At 45.0% G+C, this 20165-nt stretch overlaps 1 protein-coding gene across 2 annotated transcripts; it reads right to left on the bottom strand.

Annotated features, from left to right (window-relative positions):
• Positions 1-879: 879 nt before the first annotated feature.
• On the bottom strand, positions 880-16869 carry PLEKHJ1 (pleckstrin homology domain containing J1). Of its 2 annotated transcripts, XM_032970709.2 has the most exons (7): positions 16546-16836; positions 7429-7496; positions 6944-7019; positions 5866-5956; positions 5330-5393; positions 4711-4796; positions 880-3922 (listed from the first exon to the last, which is right to left on the bottom strand). In XM_032970709.2, exons 1-6 carry the CDS (start codon positions 16643-16645, stop codon positions 4731-4733), a joined length of 465 nt encoding a protein of 154 aa, XP_032826600.1. In that variant the 5' UTR covers positions 16646-16836; the 3' UTR covers positions 880-3922; positions 4711-4730. The 2 variants fall into 2 exon arrangements, with proteins under 2 accessions (XP_032826600.1, XP_075930017.1); XM_076073902.1 differs by lacking the exon at positions 5330-5393 and having other exon boundaries at positions 16546-16869.
• Positions 16870-20165: the final 3296 nt, after the last annotated feature.

The raw sequence follows: 20165 nt of genomic DNA, 5'->3' as shown, positions 1-20165 counted from the left end.
CCTCTTATGAGTAAAGTTGTTTTTGCATTGCATTTGGCATCCACCACTTGAATCTTTGCATTGATATTGTATAGTGTTGGGAAAAAACATCGGTGTGCAGCTCTGCATCTGCATGTTCACAAATGGTGCCTGAAGGTCCTCCACAGTATCCTCTGGATGGGCTCTAGACAGTATTCTGGCCTGACATGCAACCAGTCGTTCAACAAACTAGAGGACAGTTAATGCTGCTGGGTGGTCATAAAATGGGTACACCATTCATTGAAGGTGGGTGGGCCTTTTTTTCTATTGTAATCATACACCATTGTTTCAACTACCATGCTAGATTGAACCGGCAACCTGTGTTAGATATGGTTGTTTAGATTGGTAACCCTCGTGAGAATCTGGAATTGTGCAAACACTGGCCTGGAGATCCACCAAAGGAGAGCCGATGCTGCACTGCACATTCAAACAGGGAAACAACTTTGGAGGCCTGTGCAGTAATTGGACATTCACGCGTGGCGTCTGCTATGTAACCAGGTGAGCGTCTAAACAAACCTTGAGCCATGGCTTATCAGTTAATACTTGGGTGGCAAATGCTAATAATTTATCGGAGAATTGTACCTCCAGATGACGTATGATACGAAGGTCACTGGTAGCTTTGTACGGGAAACCAGTTGATAAAAAGTGCCATAGTACTGGGGAGGGGGAAGTGAAATTAAACATCCAAGCAATACAAAAATAAGAAGTTAGTGTGCATATAAAACAGAGTATGTACGCCGATGTTTCTGCAAATGGTGCCTTTGAGAAGTGTTTGCCACTGCAGGTGGTACAAACAGAACCCCCATTTGGCTCATGGGCTCGAGATTTCTTCGAAAACCATGCACGAAAGACGTAGGCAAGTCACTCCAGTCCTGTCTTTATTATTAACTAGTTTTACATACATTGGTAACCAAACAACACTTGGTGTATGTTGTTATTACCGGACAGTTTAAACTGCTGTAGTATTCACTTTCATTGCATAGGCTATCCTCCTAAAACGACCCTTTGCGCTTTGGCAATTGTAGTCTCGAGTTGGACCTGCACAGACAATGATCACAGTAGTCACAGTCTGCAGCAAGCATAACGTGGAAAGCGACGAGTTGCATTGATGAAATTTATGCAAGAGGCCTTGGCGAGTGAAAAATCTGCTTGGCCTTTAAAAAAAAATATCTTCATTGAGAAACTATTCAATAATATTGCTCCAGTTTACCGAGATAGGCTATTTTTGCATTTAATTATTTAGGCACATATCAAATCATCTCTGTAATGCATAAGCTCACAATACAAGCATCGTTCCATGTGTGTGAGAAATCGGGCCGTTAAGATGTAGGGGGTCTTTCAAAACGATGGACCCGATTTGAAACCGCTGTATCTCTGCAACCACGAACCGCCCATGAATGAAACTCTTACCACTTGAAAGGGCGGGGCAGAGTTTCAAATGATTACCGCTAAATGCCTCTCCCAGCGCACAAACAGCCCCTAGGCTCAGTCATTCGCAAGATCGTGACCCCGCAACACAAGGGGCGTTTTGCGTTCCACAGTTCAGCAAGACTGAATCTGTAATTGTGGTGCAGCGTGCGTTTCAACGGCGTTTTAGCATTGATCCGCCAATGTCAAAGAGCGTGGTGGCCCAAAATACCGTGTTTTTGTGCCACCATTAGCAACTAATCTGGATGACCTCAAAAACATAATCACGGAAGCAGTGACTTCAGTGGAAGAAGACTTTGAGAGGCGTTTGGGACAAATTCAACATCTTGATGTTCTCCGTACAGCAGGTGGAGGGCACAGAGCATTTATAAAATGGTTAGTAAAACTTGAAAACTCATTAAACCGTTGGTAACTTTGTATTTGTAACATGTTGCTATCGTGAAATATACTGCTTTGAAATCGAGTCCATCTTTTTGAAACACCCTGCATTATGCACTCATGTGCCTTTTCAAATACAAAACGGTCAAGGCAACTTACGAGACCAAGGACATAACTGCGCTGTAAATGAGACAAAAAAAAACATCATTGAATCGACCTCAGATCCTGACAAGTCATCGAATCACCGAGGGGACGGATCGTCACATATCTAATATTGTGTACGACATCATGTTCACTTGATGCGAGACATGCGCAGGCTCAGGGGCTTCGCAGTATAGAATACCCAAATGTGGCAATGAAAATAAGACTTCTATCTCTGCTGGCAGCGCTCTGTTGACTCCCACCGAAGACACTCAGCTTGATTCAAAGTGATAAATGGAGACCGATTTCCTGGCACCGAGTTGGAAGGTGCCGTTCCTAAACACGCTGCCCCGCGTTTCCAAAGCTGATGAAGTGTCCACCATTGCATCGAGGAGAAATCACAATCACATAAACGCGATACCTCACTAAAATGTCCACATTTCATTTTGGTTGTCACTTCCTGCTGAGTGGATCAACCCCCAAGTTGGCTGCAAATGATCTTGAGTTGTAAGCGCTTCAGCGTTAACACAACCGCGCTAAACCGCGTTAAACATCACTGCCATGCAGTGAAAGGGTCGCTCAGGATTTCTAAAAAAATTTCAGCCATCTTTTTCCCAAAACTCACGTTCATCTGTGATACCACTGTAAAGAGGGAAAAATATAAAACCGGCAACATTTTGGACAACAGCTTTGATGATCTCTGCTATAAAAATGGCCACTGCCCAAAGTGTCACCTCTTATATAATTATATATTAAAACATTTATATTTAAAATATTCTTTCCTCTTTAGGGCAATCCTATTGACAAACGTGATGTATTGTTATTTGTGCACCACTGCCAACAGTATCTCAACGAGGCGTGGTTTCTGAATTCAGTTTGTACCGATTTGTAGGCAAATATGCCGCCAATTCTAAAGGTGACACCAACTGTGCTCTCCAGATGTTATCAACAGCCCTTTGTCAATCCACTGGTGGATAAAGGTCTTCTCACACCGTGTTCATCGTGGAGAATGCCGAGACCATACCTCAATACACTGATCAATGCGGGTTGGAGTGGAGGGGTGGGGTGGGAGATAGAGGGGGAGGCCCAGGGCCAGTTCATTTGTATAGTTCTCCACTGATGTTAGTCGTGACCAGGAATGGAACCGCTGTGGGCCAGGTTCAATGCTTGCACACAAACTGCTTTGCGTTTAGTGTTGTCCTTCTCCCGCACCTCCAATTACCACGATTGGTTAGGTATGGTGCGAAATAATTTCTACATGTACACAAACTAGTATCACATCGTTTGGCCCCCGTTCCTGGTTTTTTAACCGACTCTTATTTGCAGTTGATGAGAGATGACGTGGCAGTGAACAGTTTGAAACATCTCTACTCGCACGAGGCTGAGAATTATAAGACTCTTTCATTTGGATGTTTGGCCAATTCCATTTGACAGCATTCATTGCAATGTGGTCGGACAGTGGAGTGCACAAGGAAAACCCACATACCTACGAGGCGGATAACACTCAAGCTCAGCACAGGTAAGGGTGGCAACTTACTCTCTGCACTGCATCCCACAGACACCACTTCACCATGCAGTGGTTAGGAGCACACGAGGTTGAGAACTTCTCCGTGTCCAAGCCACATGTCGCCCCATACAGTGAGATCCTCGTGCCACCAGTCACGCAGCAACTTGGGGGTTTTTGGTATAAAATAAAAACGCTTGGGCGGTGATGATGACACTGCTGCAATGGAGCCAGAAGCCACTCTCCACCCACGGCCATGGACTCCACCCTGTTTTCTTTGGCTCTTCACAGGACGCACGTGTACCTATGAACAAGCGTGTATGCGCGTGCATGCATGCACACGTGTCCACCGGCGAGGACAGCAATGGGAAGCGATTCACAGTCCACTCCGTCCCCTATGGTCCACCCCTCCCACGTTCCAACGCACAGGGGCATGCCCAGGGTTCCGAGTTCCTGCACACCGCAGATGACGATGCTGGAGTGACATCGCAGGCCTCTGCCGACATCCTTACGCAAACACACAACTTTTACAGCAACTCTCTGTAGCTGTTCAAAACCCCCACATTGTTTAATTAGTTGTGTCGACTCAACGGGCTCAACAGAGTTCATCACTAACAGAGATTTTTGTTTTGTTCAGCCACTCGTGACTGGGCCATGGACCATCCACTCACTACTTTTGAGAACCCAGTTTAATTATGCTGTTCCTCTCCGGGTTCTGTCTGTCTGTAAAGATATCATATGACCAACACATGGCAACCACGTTTCTTGGAAAGCCCCATCTTTTGGACAAATCTTATTTCGCTCAGCGGAGTAAGATCGCGCCATGTCAAGCAAAGGCCGGGGAAGATTACAAAATGGAAAGGATATGGGCACCGCCTCTCAATTCTATTGAACAGGAAACGGGTGCCATGGTAGCGAAATGTTAACTACCTAGCCTGGTATAGAGGTCGTAGGTTTAATCCTGACACTGAACGCTTGTATATTTTAGCGTGCTCTACCCATGGTTGTGTGGATTTTTTCTCCGGGTTCTCCGGTTTTTCCCTCTACATTTAGAATCACGCGGTTAGCGTATTTGTCTGCTATCACATTCCACGTGATAAGCCACTCCAATGAGCATTCATTTGTGGCCAGGTCGTGTCTGAAAGAGAGCTATATAGCTCAGTGGACCTTACCTGGTAAAATAAAAAAAATAGTTTAGTTTTAGTTCATCACTTTGACTTGAGAGACTCACTACGTGTTACCTGGGGAGATGGTGGTGGTGTCAGAGCTTCCTCTGTGCCAGCTGGAATCGCGACTCATCCGAGATCCCGTACTGCTCCAGGGGATCCTAGACCACGGAGCACAAAGACACATAGCCTAAACAGACTGTGGGGGAAAGTGCTGTTATACGGAGGACCTATGATGGCTGGCACAGCACCAAGGGGTGAAATGGCGAACACCATGCCAGGCCACCTTTGTCTCCCCAGTGCTGATGTTTACACACCATACCAGGTACTCACTTCAGGCTGAGCAAACCAAGGGGAAATTTCTGATGTTAGACATACCTGAGAATCAGAATCGAACCGAGGTCACCAAGTTTATAGGCAAGGGCATGCACAACTGCTTCCTGACGCAGACGCGACACAGCCACAGTCGTATGTGAACTGTGAATGCTGCACGTACTATTGTGTACCATGTGCCAATTGAAAATGTGACACGTGTACTTTGAAACATTGTGCCGTATAAGATTACCACAAAAATGAGTGCACCATATAACACTGTACCACACGATGGTGTCCACTGCACAGTGGTGTGTGCCACATACACGTGTACTATAACAACAGTGAGTACCAAGTAAGAGTGTAAAGTGCCACTGTGTACCTTCCCCGTGCGCTGCCGGATCTCCTCCCGGAGGCCAATCGCCCTCCTCCTCATCCTCTCGTAGCTGCGCACACAAACCCATCCGTGAGGACTTAACGCCTCACACCAAACCCCCCACCCAAAACCACATTGGCGTAACGAGTGTTACACATGAAGGGAGTTCGTGCGACACGTGGAATAGTGTGTGTGAGTGGCGTGCATGGTGTGTGAGGTATGGGCAATGCGTGTGGTGTTGGTTTATGCGTTTCAAGTGTTGTGGGTGTGTTTACGTGTGGTACGTGTGTTGCGTGCGTGTTCTTTGTGTGTTATGTGTCTTGTTTATGCGAGGTGTGCTGTGTTGTGAGTGCGTGTTTTTTTATGTGTGGCGTCTGTATGTTGCGTGGGTGTTGTGTGCGTTACGCATTGGTCACGTGCTGCGAGTGTGCGTGTTTTAGTATTGTTTATGTGCCGTAAGCATGCGTGTTGTTCGTGTCGGGTGTGCCATGTATTGCGAGTGTATGTATTATGTGTGTGTGTTGTTTGTGTGGAGCCCACACCTCGCTCTTGCCAGCAGCTTCATCCACTCGTCACACTCGGATATGGATGAGCATACAAAGCAGTAGCGCTGCTCCGTCCCACCCCGGTACACTACAAAAACAAAGATCACCCATATATCCTTCAAGATGCTGTTGGCGTAAGTGATGTTAGTGAGGAACTATTAAAATCCGAACGGCGCACACGAGATAGGTGGTTGGCCAGAACCACCCCCAGCCGAATTTGTCTCCCCTATGCCGATGTTTACACACAGCAACGGGTGCCTGTACTCGTTTAAGGCTCAGGATTGGTTCCAATACTCGTCACCAATGTTGATTGTGAACGGGAATCCAACTCGGGGCGCAGCCTTGCAGCTCTCCAAGTGCTTGATCACGTAACTGCTGTCGGAAGGACCTCCACTCGAGGTAGCTCTGGAGAAACCATCTAAAGGGTATTTAGCCTACTCTTTGGTTATTTCGGTAGTCACGTAGATTTAAAAAAATGAAATAAAATTATATATTTATTTTAGCCTATTCTTCCACGTTGGCCAGATGTCTTGGAAGAGGTGGGAGTACCCACACTTTATCCCACCAAACGCGACCTGTCAATTGACCTTGACCGTGGTGGTACCCATTTACTTAGAATTTACGAAACCTGCACCGTTGTTTCAACTTCCATGCCAGTGGATCGAACAACTTCTTGAATGCAAGTCCAGTGTGCTATCCCTCACTGTATGTCAGGTAAGAAGATGGTGTTAATGATATTTGAGAAAGTGTGAAAGAGGTAGATGGAGATGTACGAGAGGTGGTGTGAGTAGGTGAATATAGGTGCTCGTGAACAGCACTTGCCCCTACAGTCTGTTAAGGCTATACGGTGGATCTTTGTCTTTGTTTTTGGAGGCGAATTGAGATGACTGTTGTTGATGAAGTGGTATTGAGGATACAGTCTTGTGGAGGTGACAACGTGTGGAGGCAAGGGAAGCTGGGAGGTCGTGTACGGAGCTAAGGAGGTGGTGCGAGACAGACGTGAGTGGAGGTGGTGAGGGAAAATCTAGGGGAAGGTAAGAGGTGTGAAGAGGTGAGGAGGAGGCAGCGTGCTCACCGAGTGAGAAGCAGTTGGAATTGGGTAGTGAGTTACGCTCCACCTCGCACTCCTCCAGGACCAGCGCTCCCACCGGCTGATACGTACACACACACAAACACACAAACATCCCCTGTATAGCCTGAACAGACTGTTGGGGCAGTGCTGTTAGCGAGCACCTATGAAGGCCAGAAGAGCAAACGAGTGGGTAGGTGGCCAACACCACGCCCAGCCGTCTTTTGTCTCCACAGTGGCGATATTTACTAACTGCACTAGGTACTAATTTGAGGCAGTCGACCTAGGGGAGGCCCAGGACTAGTTAAAATATTCACCGCTGATATTGGTCGTCGGCGGGAATGGAACTCTGGTCGCTGGGTTTGTAGGCCAGCGCGCTAACTGCTACACTACCGTTCCAGTTGAGGTACATAGCAGTGAATGCTGTAATGGTGGTTGTGTATATTGATGGATTGCAGTTGAGGTGGTTGTGGTGGTATGAGATGGGTCACCTCTGTCTCATCGACTCTGAAGTAGAATAGGAAATTCATCACCAACTTGATATTTCGCTCTTTGTATCCTGCAGTTTAACCACAGCACAAAGCACACACAGAAAACACATAGCACAATACAACATTTATTTACATAGCACCTAAAGGTGATCACAACTCAAGACACTGTACAGAAACATTGGGCAAATTTATTCTGAAGATTAAGGCAGTCAGTCCTAGGCAGAGGGCAAATAAAGAACTTGAACAAGGCATGAATATGGGCAAGGAATCTGTGAGTCATTGTCAGTCTATTCGTCTCTTTAATTGACTGTGGGAATCTATGCGAGTCGAGCAGCAACACAAAATTTGGTCATATTGAACAATTTTCATGAGAATTGCAGTGACAGTTGTGTCAGACAATAATCTCGACACACATGGCTACATAATGAACTAAATAATTCTCTCAAATGTGGTTTCCGATTGTACTGAACTGGATTCAGTTGAATTTTGATTTAAAGCTTTCGTGACTGCAGGGATTCATATTCTTGGTTCTTTCGGTAAAGTAACGTAGAAGGGAAACAATAAAATAAAAATTTTCTTGCTGTGGTTTTCACACCTGATGATGATTGCTTGTGTTGCAGTCGAAACGTCATGAGAATTTTATTGTTTTATATTTTTATTATTTAGTTTCCCTTCTACGTGACTTTACCGAAAGAACCAAGAATATGGATTTAGTTTCTGAAGCTCTCAGCAAATGGAGCAAAACGTCGGACATCATGCTGAACAACACGTGGTACAACCCGGCACCACATTGCTCCGGTTTCTTTCTTCCTGGACTTTATTTTCTTTGCTTTTGTAAATTTGGTGGCTCAGGTTACGCTGGCAAATGGAACTCATCCAGGTGTCTTAAGATCTCACCGAGTTAAAAACAAATCTAACCTTAACGTCCGAGAGATGTACAGCCCAACTACAGAAAAACCTACGTAGTAATTAAATTTGTTACATCCACTTGATGTGCCTCCCCTCCCCCAAAAAATCATACTTCCTGGAAACCATAATTTGTATGTTAGAGTTTTGTTTTCCAGTAAACCCCTTCAATTTGCTCAAGGCAACTCAAACAAAACCAAGGTTGAGAAAAACACCGCGGCTGATAAGACCTAGGATCATCATTAGATGAGATCATTACGGATTTCATGAGACCAGAATTTCACATTAAGATATTTATGTCACGGGAATGGGCGCCTTGGCGGCGAGATGTCATCTACCTCGCCTAATATGCAGGAGCTCGTGAGTTCATTCCCAATCCTGACGCCTGTACATGTGAAGTTTGCACGTTCTCTCCCCATGGTGGCATGGATTTTTCTCCGGGTCCTCCGGTTTTTCCCTCTACATTTAGAATCAACGTACGTTTAGTTATACATTTCCACGTGATACTCCACTTCATTGCGCTATCAAGTGTGGCCAGGTTGCTTCTGAAAAATAGCTATATAGCTCAGTGGGCCTTACCTGGTGAAATAAAAATAGTTTAGTTTATAGTGTGTTGCAGTGTGTTGATTAGAACAAGGTTGAAAAGTAAAAAGTTCGATGCAGGGATTTTAAATATTTTCCATGTCGCTGATAGACTTGACAAGTAGCGGCACATTGGTAGCGGCACATTGGTAGCCACAGCAATAGTGAGAGGTACTGTATATACAAAAGCTCTCTTACCCAGCATTTATGGGGAATGGATGGTGCCGATTAATCAAATATGCTGGAATCTGAGCGTTATTATACTTACGTAATACGGGTGTTTTTGGGTTAGATCGCGTAAATGTCGTTAAAGCGGCCACCAATCCGACAAACATGTCATCCGTTACGGGTACAGCACACGGTGTGTTGGAGAGCAAAGCCACAAAACTTACAATCCGAGTACTACGTTTCACCAGTAATTACAACTAGCTTCATCAGGCGACAGACAGATTTGGCTGTATATGTTGCGGCTTTGCTCTACAACACACCGGTGTGCTGTGCTAGTAACAAATTGGCATGTTCTGTTTACGTGACAAACCTTACTCATTGGTTGTGTCGGGTGGTGGCCGGTTAAACGACATATTTACGCGATCGAACCCAAAAAAAATTGTATTATGGATATTGGTCGCGAAAGCCTACATGTTAAACAGTTATACTTACGGTTATCAAACTTTTCCAAATAGGTGAAACATTTCAAGAAAGAAACTCGTCCTACATTTTAAATATGATACGATAAATAATACTATTTTACAGAGGAACTCAACTCGTCAGTTGTAGAGAAATTCTACGTTTATCGAAGAGAAGCAGTTGGGGCCGTTTAGAGTACAGTACACAGTTGTACAGTACTTGTATGTACACTTTCCGTGAGTGTCACCACTCGGCAGCTGCGTCCTGAAGCTTCCGTAAACAACAACGGATCTATGAGAAGCCACGGCAAGATGCCGGGTGGCTGCTGGAATGTTGGTGTTGTCGTCTATGACCGATGCTGGTTAATTGAGTAAAGAGTGCCCGGATAACGGGGCGTTTGCCGTGCCAGGGACACACTGGAGCTGAAGAGAAAGCCCTCGGTTCCTGAGACGAACGTTCGCTGGACGACGATTTTATGAGACGAGACAAAGTTTCGCTTAGAACACGATCATTGGTGCCGAATTATATCGAGGAGCTCGTTATCACAAAATAGAATTGTCTCGCGCAAAAAGCTACGATAAGCGTTACATTTTCAACTGCGAAACGAAGGGAGCTGCCACCGTTGGACAATTAAGGGCAGCGCTTCTGGGCTCCAGAGGTCGCCGGCTCAACGCGATCTACCGGCGCGGCAGGCGGAACGATCCAAGTTTACTTAAATGTCGTGGTGGTGGGACGTCTGCTCAGCGTGAGAGTGTAGGCCAAGTCCTGTACCCTCCTCTAGACAGCCCCCTCGTGGCGTGAGCGAGCGTGGCAGCAGCACTACAGAACACCACCATAGAACAACACTGCACTACAGAACACCACCATAGAACAACACTGCACTACAGAACACCACCATAGAACAACACTACACTACAGAACACCACCATAGAACAACACTACACTACAGAACACCACCATAGAACAACACTACACTACAGAACACCACCATAGAACAACACTACACTACAGAACACCACCATAGAACAACACTACACTACAGAACACCACCATAGAACAACACTACACTACAGAACACCACCATAGAACAACACTACACTACAGAACACCACCATAGAACAACACTACACTACAGAACACCACCATAGAACAACACTACACTACAGAACACCACCATAGAACAACACTACACTACAGAACACCACCATAGAACAACACTACACTACAGAACACCACCATAGAACAACACTACACTACAGAACACCACCATAGAACAACACTACACTACAGAACACCACCATAGAACAACACTACACTACAGAACACCACCATAGAACAACACTACACTACAGAACACCACCATAGAACAACACTACACTACAGAACACCACCATAGAACAACACTACACTACAGAACACCACCATAGAACAACACTACACTACAGAACACCACCATAGAACAACACTACACTACAGAACACCACCATAGAACAACACTACACTACAGAACACCACCATAGAACAACACTACACTACAGAACACCACCATAGAACAACACTACACTACAGAACACCACCATAGAACAACACTACACTACAGAACACCACCATAGAACAACACTACACTACAGAACACCACCATAGAACAACACTACACTACAGAACACCACCATAGAACAACACTACACTACAGAACACCACCATAGAACAACACTACACTACAGAACACCACCATAGAACAACACTACACTACAGAACACCACCATAGAACAACACTACACTACAGAACACCACCATAGAACAACACTACACTACAGAACACCACCATAGAACAACACTACACTACAGAACACCACCATAGAACAACACTACACTACAGAACACCACCATAGAACAACACTACACTACAGAACACCACCATAGAACAACACTACACTACAGAACACCACCATAGAACAACACTACACTACAGAACACCACCATAGAACAACACTACACTACAGAACACCACCATAGAACAACACTACACTACAGAACACCACCATAGAACACCACTACACTACAGAACACCACCATAGAACACCACTACACTACAGAACACCACCATAGAACACCACTACACTACAGAACACCACCATAGAGCACCACTACACTACAGAACACCACCATAGAGCACCACTACACTACAGAACACCACCATAGAGCACCACTACACTACAGAACACCACCATAGAGCACCACTACACTACAGAACACCACCATAGAGCACCACTACACTACAGAACACCACCATAGAGCACCACTACACTACAGAACACCACCATAGAACAACACTACACTACAGAACACCACCATAGAACAACACTACACTACAGAACACCACCATAGAACAACACTACACTACAGAACACCACCATAGAACAACACTACACTACAGAACACCACCATAGAACAACACTACACTACAGAACACCACCATAGAACAACACTACACTACAGAACACCACCATAGAACAACACTACACTACAGAACACCACCATAGAACAACACTACACTACAGAACACCACCATAGAACAACACTACACTACAGAACACCACCATAGAACAACACTACACTACAGAACACCACCATAGAACAACACTACACTACAGAACACCACCATAGAACAACACTACACTACAGAACACCACCATAGAACAACACTACACTACAGAACACCACCATAGAACAACACTACACTACAGAACACCACCATAGAACAACACTACACTACAGAACACCACCATAGAACAACACTACACTACAGAACACCACCATAGAACAACACTACACTACAGAACACCACCATAGAACAACACTACACTACAGAACACCACCATAGAACAACACTACACTACAGAACACCACCATAGAACAACACTACACTACAGAACACCACCATAGAACAACACTACACTACAGAACACCACCATAGAACAACACTACACTACAGAACACCACCATAGAACAACACTACACTACAGAACACCACCATAGAACAACACTACACTACAGAACACCACCATAGAACAACACTACACTACAGAACACCACCATAGAGCAACACTACACTACAGAACACCACCATAGAGCAACACTACACTACAGAACACCACCATAGAGCACCACTACACTACAGAACACCACCATAGAGCACCACTACACTACAGAACACCACCATAGAGCACCACTACACTACAGAACACCACCATAGAACACCACTACACTACAGAACACCACCATAGAACAACACTACACTACAGAACACCACCATAGAACAACACTACACTACAGAACACCACCATAGAACAACACTACACTACAGAACACCACCATAGAACAACACTACACTACAGAACACCACCATAGAACAACACTACACTACAGAACACCACCATAGAACAACACTACACTACAGAACACCACCATAGAACAACACTACACTACAGAACACCACCATAGAACAACACTACACTACAGAACACCACCATAGAACAACACTACACTACAGAACACCACCATAGAACAACACTACACTACAGAACACCACCATAGAACAACACTACACTACAGAACACCACCATAGAACAACACTACACTACAGAACACCACCATAGAACAACACTACACTACAGAACACCACCATAGAACAACACTACACTACAGAACACCACCATAGAACAACACTACACTACAGAACACCACCATAGAACAACACTACACTACAGAACACCACCATAGAACACCACTACACTACAGAACACCACCATAGAACACCACTACACTACAGAACACCACCATAGAACACCACTACACTACAGAACACCACCATAGAACACCACTACACTACAGAACACCACCATAGAACACCACTACACTACAGAACACCACCATAGAACACCACTACACTACAGAACACCACCATAGAACACCACTACACTACAGAACACCACCATAGAACACCACTACACTACAGAACACCACCATAGAACACCACTACACTACAGAACACCACCATAGAACACCACTACACTACAGAACACCACCATAGAACACCACTACACTACAGAACACCACCATAGAACACCACTACACTACAGAACACCACCATAGAACACCACTACACTACAGAACACCACCATAGAACAACACTACACTACAGAACACCACCATAGAACAACACTACACTACAGAACACCACCATAGAACAACACTACACTACAGAACACCACCATAGAACAACACTACACTACAGAACACCACCATAGAACAACACTACACTACAGAACACCACCATAGAACAACACTACACTACAGAACACCACCATAGAACAACACTACACTACAGAACACCACCATAGAACAACACTACACTACAGAACACCACCATAGAACAACACTACACTACAGAACACCACCATAGAACAACACTACACTACAGAACACCACCATAGAACAACACTACACTACAGAACACCACCATAGAACAACACTACACTACAGAACACCACCATAGAACAACACTACACTACAGAACACCACCATAGAACAACACTACACTACAGAACACCACCATAGAACAACACTACACTACAGAACACCACCATAGAACAACACTACACTACAGAACACCACCATAGAACAACACTACACTACAGAACACCACCATAGAACAACACTACACTACAGAACACCACCATAGAACAACACTACACTACAGAACACCACCATAGAACAACACTACACTACAGAACACCACCATAGAACAACACTACACTACAGAACACCACCATAGAACAACACTACACTACAGAACACCACCATAGAACAACACTACACTACAGAACACCACCATAGAACAACACTACACTACAGAACACCACCATAGAACAACACTACACTACAGAACACCACCATAGAACAACACTACACTACAGAACACCACCATAGAACAACACTACACTACAGAACACCACCATAGAACAACACTACACTACAGAACACCACCATAGAACAACACTACACTACAGAACACCACCATAGAACAACACTACACTACAGAACACCACCATAGAACAACACTACACTACAGAACACCACCATAGAACAACACTACACTACAGAACACCACCATAGAACAACACTACACTACAGAACACCACCATAGAACAACACTACACTACAGAACACCACCATAGAACAACACTACACTACAGAACACCACCATAGAACACCACTACACTACAGAACACCACCATAGAACACCACTACACTACAGAACACCACCATAGAACACCACTACACTACAGAACACCACCATAGAACAACACTACACTACAGAACACCACCATAGAACAACACTACACTACAGAACACCACCATAGAACAACACTACACTACAGAACACCACCATAGAACAACACTACACTACAGAACACCACCATAGAACAACACTACACTACAGAACACCACCATAGAACAACACTACACTACAGAACACCACCATAGAACACCACTACACTACAGAACACCACCATAGAACACCACTACACTACAGAACACCACCATAGAACAACACTACACTACAGAACACCACCATAGAACAACACTACACTACAGAACACCACCATAGAACAACACTACACTACAGAACACCACCATAGAACAACACTACACTACAGAACACCACCATAGAACAACACTACACTACAGAACACCACCATAGAACAACACTACACTACAGAACACCACCATAGAACAACACTACACTACAGAACACCACCATAGAACAACACTACACTACAGAACACCACCATAGAACAACACTACACTACAGAACACCACCATAGAACAACACTACACTACAGAACACCACCATAGAACAACACTACACTACAGAACACCACCATAGAACAACACTACACTACAGAACACCACCATAGAACAACACTACACTACAGAACACCACCATAGAACACAACGAGCACTACAGAACACCACTACAGAACACCACTACACAACGAGCACTACAGAACACCACCATAAAACACTACAGAACACCACCATAGAACACCACCATAGAACAACACTACACTACACAACACCACCATAGAACAACACTACACTACACAACACCACCATAGAACAACACTACACTACAGAACACCACCATTGAACACTACACTTCACTACAGAACACCACCATAGAACAACACTACACTACAGAACACCACACTGCATAACGAACACCACAGAACACTATCGAACAAAACCATTAAAGATCCCCCGTGTAGCCCGATCACACTTTTGGGGCAAGTGCTGTGAGCGAGCACCTATGGGGGGGGGGGGGGGGTGGGTGGCCAGCACCACGTCCGGCCGCCTTTGTCTCCCGAGTGGCGATGTTCACACAGCGCACCAGGTACTCGTTTGAGGCCGAGTCAGAACACTATACTATAGAACACTAACACAGCAGGACATTTCAGTAATACTATGGGACAACTAGACAGTACATACTCGTACCCCTCGTAGACAATGCGTGTGTTGTGCGTGCACCTCGCCTGGCACAGGCGTCGTGGTAGTAACAACGCCACGGTTGTTATTGTTGTTGAGTGATGGTGGTGGTGGGAGCGGTAGTGTAGCAGCCAGCGTGCTGCGCTACGAACCCGGTTTTCCAAGTTCGATTCCCGCTCACGGTCACCAACACCAGTGACGATCACCTGAACCAGTCCTGGGTCTCCTCAGGAAGACTCGGCCTCAAAAGAGTACATTGGTGCGGCGTTTAAACAGCGCTACTGAGGGAGATAAAGGCGGCCGGACATGGTGCTGGCCACCCCCACCCCCCTTCGTGTGCCGTTCCGGCCTTCATTAGGTGTTACTTGCGAACAGCACTCGCCCCCAACAGTCTGCTAAGGCGACACGGAGGGCTACGTGTCTATAGGGTGGTGGTTGTGTGGCACTCGCCTTCTCTCTTTCCCGCGGCCCATGCGCGCATCTGCACCCGCGCCTGCCTCTGGCAGGGCTGCCCCGCCAGGCTCACCAACTCCCGCTCGTTGTAACGCATCACCCCCCCGGCACCGTCTCCTCCCGGGTCCTATCGGGGTCCTCCCCGGTCTCCCCCCGCCCCCAGCAGGCCCGAGGTCCCTAGGGATCAAAATCGCTACCCTCCGCGTCCCAGGTCCGGCTCCCAACCGCACTGCAAGATGTCTTGATCGTCCGTCTCGCCTTATATAGGGCGCCCTCACCACATGGGACATGACGTCATCACGTAGACCACCTCTGCCTCGCTTGAATGATGTCATCGCGCCAGGTTTTTCCTCCGGGCAACGTCATCAAGTTGGCAACGGCAGCCAAAGCACACTGCGCTGACGTCGAACACGTCCAAATCCGCCTTTGTGTTGACGTCACATCGTCAGGTCAAATCAAAACGTCATCGCGTTAGGTGACCCATGCCATTGCGTCATTACGTCAGACGAGTTCGTTGTGAAGGCCCGCGTCGAACGACGCCTCGGCTTTAATTCGTTTCCGTGACGTCATTATCAAGTGCCGACGGCCTGTTTGGTGCCGTTATCGACGTCACGTCGTTGTGGCGTACGGGGTGCGTCACCTTATTTCATGGTCACTCCGTGAATGTAATTGGCGTTCGCGCTGACGAATTAACGCGCGTGACGTCATCGTCTCAAACCGCATAAAAAGGCGCGAAAGTGTTAAAATTAAATTAACGAATGAAACATTGGGGACTTTCGCGAGAAAACGTCATTATTACCAGCAAAATCTTGACTTAAAGCTTTCGCAACTGCAGGAATTCATATTCTTTGGGTCTTTCGGCAAAGTCACGTAGATAGGTTCAAATTAATAAAAATAAAATAAACAAACAACTACGACGTTTCGATCACAACACAAGCGATCGTCATCAGGAGGCAGACTGTTTTAAAGGTTTAAATGGGTATAGCCCAAGGGTCAACGACGTGGGCAGGGCTAGTGATGCTAATGTGAGAGATTGGCATGTTAATGTGAGAAGTTAGCATGTTAATGTGAGAGATTAACATGTTAATGTGTGAAGTTAGCATGTTAATGTGAGAGATTAACATGTTAATGTGTGAAGTTAGCATGTTAATGTGAGAGATTAACATGTTAATGTGTGAAGTTAGCATGTTAATGTGAGAGATTAACATGTTAATGTGTGAAGTTAGCATGTTAATGTGAGAGATTAACATGTTAATGTGTGAAGTTAGCATGTTAATGTGAGAGATTAACATGTTAATGTGTGAAGTTAGCATGTTAATGTGAGAGATTAACATGTTAATGTGTGAAGTTAGCATGTTAATGTGAGAGATTAACATGTTAATGTGTGAAGTTAGCATGTTAATGTGAGAGATGAACATGTTAATGTGTGAAGTTAGCATGTTAATGTGAGAAGTTACCATGTTAATGTGAGAAGTTAGCATGATGTGAGAAATTACCATGTTAATGTGAGAGATTAGCGTGTTAATGTTAGAGATTAGCATGTTAATGTGAGACGTTAGCATGTTAATGTGAGAAGTTAGCATGTTAATGTGAGAAGTTACCATGCTAATGTGAGAAGTTAGCATGTTAAAAGTTAGCATATTAATGTGAGAAGTTAGCATGTTAATATAAGGCACGGGGAAAATAAAAACTAACATTGGAAGGTGGCAGGATGGGAACATCACAGCCAGTTATGACTTAAACTGGTTGATGACGTCCTTCCAATGATTGCTGAGTGTGCACCAAATCTCTCGGTTGAAATTGTGTGTGTATATGTGGATGGCTTCATGAACGAATCTTTGTTTATAGCCAGTGGGCTTACAAAGTACCTTCGTCTTAGAGAAATCAATTTCGTGAGCCCACCGCATTAAAACAATGATCATCCACGGCTGAGGTATTGGTGCTACCGTATTTCAAATCTGACTTAAGCTCACGAACACGGTCCGAGACATGTCGCTTAGTTTCCCCAATGTAACTACTGCCGCAGATACATCTACGTTACTTTACCGAAAGACCCAAAGAACATTACTAGCAAGTTACCTCGGTTATTGAATAGTCTTGACGTACTTACACTGCGGGATGGTATGTCCCCAGTCGTCGTGGGACAACTCAAAACATTCCCTCAAGAACCTTGAAGTGGCTTCAAAAAAGAAAAAAATATGCAATCGGTGACGTTCCACGCAAATGGCCCTTCATAGCTAAAGCACATTGCAGTTTTGCATAATGGGCATTTACCATTACCGTGTTTGCTACACTGACAGACCAGAGACACAGGGACAGACCTGTCTGTCTCTCCTCACAGATGTCCCCCTCGTGTCCCTTGACACGTGAATGTGGAGCCAGGTGGCATGGTGGCGAGATGTTGACTACCTCGCCTGGTATAGAGGGTTCGATCCCGACCCTGACGCCTGCTGGACATTTGGAGTTGCGTGTCTCTGTCACCTTGGTCACGTGGATTTTTATCGTCCACATTTAGAGACATGCTTTTAGAGTATTCAGCTGATATGAATTTCCACATGGGCGAGTCGCTTCTGAAAAAGAGCTATTTAGCTCAGTGGGCCTGATCTGGTAAAATAAAAATAAAATTAGTTTAATCGGTCACCACTGTGACTGGAATCACCTTCACGAGGCACACGGTCTTAAATAACAAGGTCCATTATAAACCAAACATGATCGACCGCAGATTTTAAATACACTGTATATAACATAATTAGCATGATTGTGGAGAATAAGTAACACAGCAAAGTGTCTCATTCACATCATATCTACATCATACCTGTCATCGCCTTACCAGTGCCCTACCTATTACAGACTAATTCAGACCTTATTGGTGCCCTTATAAATCTCAACGTTCATCATACAGTCTCATTACAAGTGAGAAACACATATAGATTTTTTAAAAACCCAACGTGTTTTTGCCCATAGTGAAACGGCTTTACGCCGTATGGACATGATTTCCCTGTACAATAATACGGTTAAACCGTATAGGTTGACAGGCAAGTCTACATAAACTACATACTGTATAAGTAATTCTTACACAACCCATCGGCCACACGGCCTTCTGGGAGTGCATAATTTCAGCGAAATACAATCAAAACTCTGCACCGGTTTTCACATGCAGTTTCTCATCAGCAGTCAGGCTTACCAGAAACCAATGCTGAACTACAAGAGAAAGGGAGCCTCCCTGTTAGATATGCCACGGATTATACTGGAATCGTCCTTATTGTTGATGTAGCTGCTGTTCTGGGAAATACGCAAGTCGTCACGGTACACTCATGTAATAATATTAATAATAGCAATCTAGACAAAGAATGTATGTACAGTTATCTAGCTTTCCGAAAGGTTGCGATATAGTTCTTCCCATTACATACAGCAGGTGGCAACCCTAATGTCTACGTTCGATTGTACCGTACCAACTGGACACGTAATTCGGTGATACCGCGTTGGCAGTGGTGTACAAGCACAAGAACTCGACACATTAACCAATAACAATGCCTCAAAAGTAAAACGGGGTGACGTTTCGGACAATGGCCCTTCTTCACAGCACATCGAGAGGCCAGAAGTATGCACTGGAATTT

Source organism: Petromyzon marinus, chromosome 44, assembly GCF_048934315.1.
Source record: "Petromyzon marinus isolate PM22_M1 ecotype Great Lakes invasive population chromosome 44, UKy_Petmar_22M1.pri1.0, whole genome shotgun sequence".
NCBI classification, from domain to species: Eukaryota; Metazoa; Chordata; class Hyperoartia; order Petromyzontiformes; family Petromyzontidae; genus Petromyzon; species Petromyzon marinus.
This window is presented reverse-complemented; position numbering and strand designations above follow the sequence as displayed.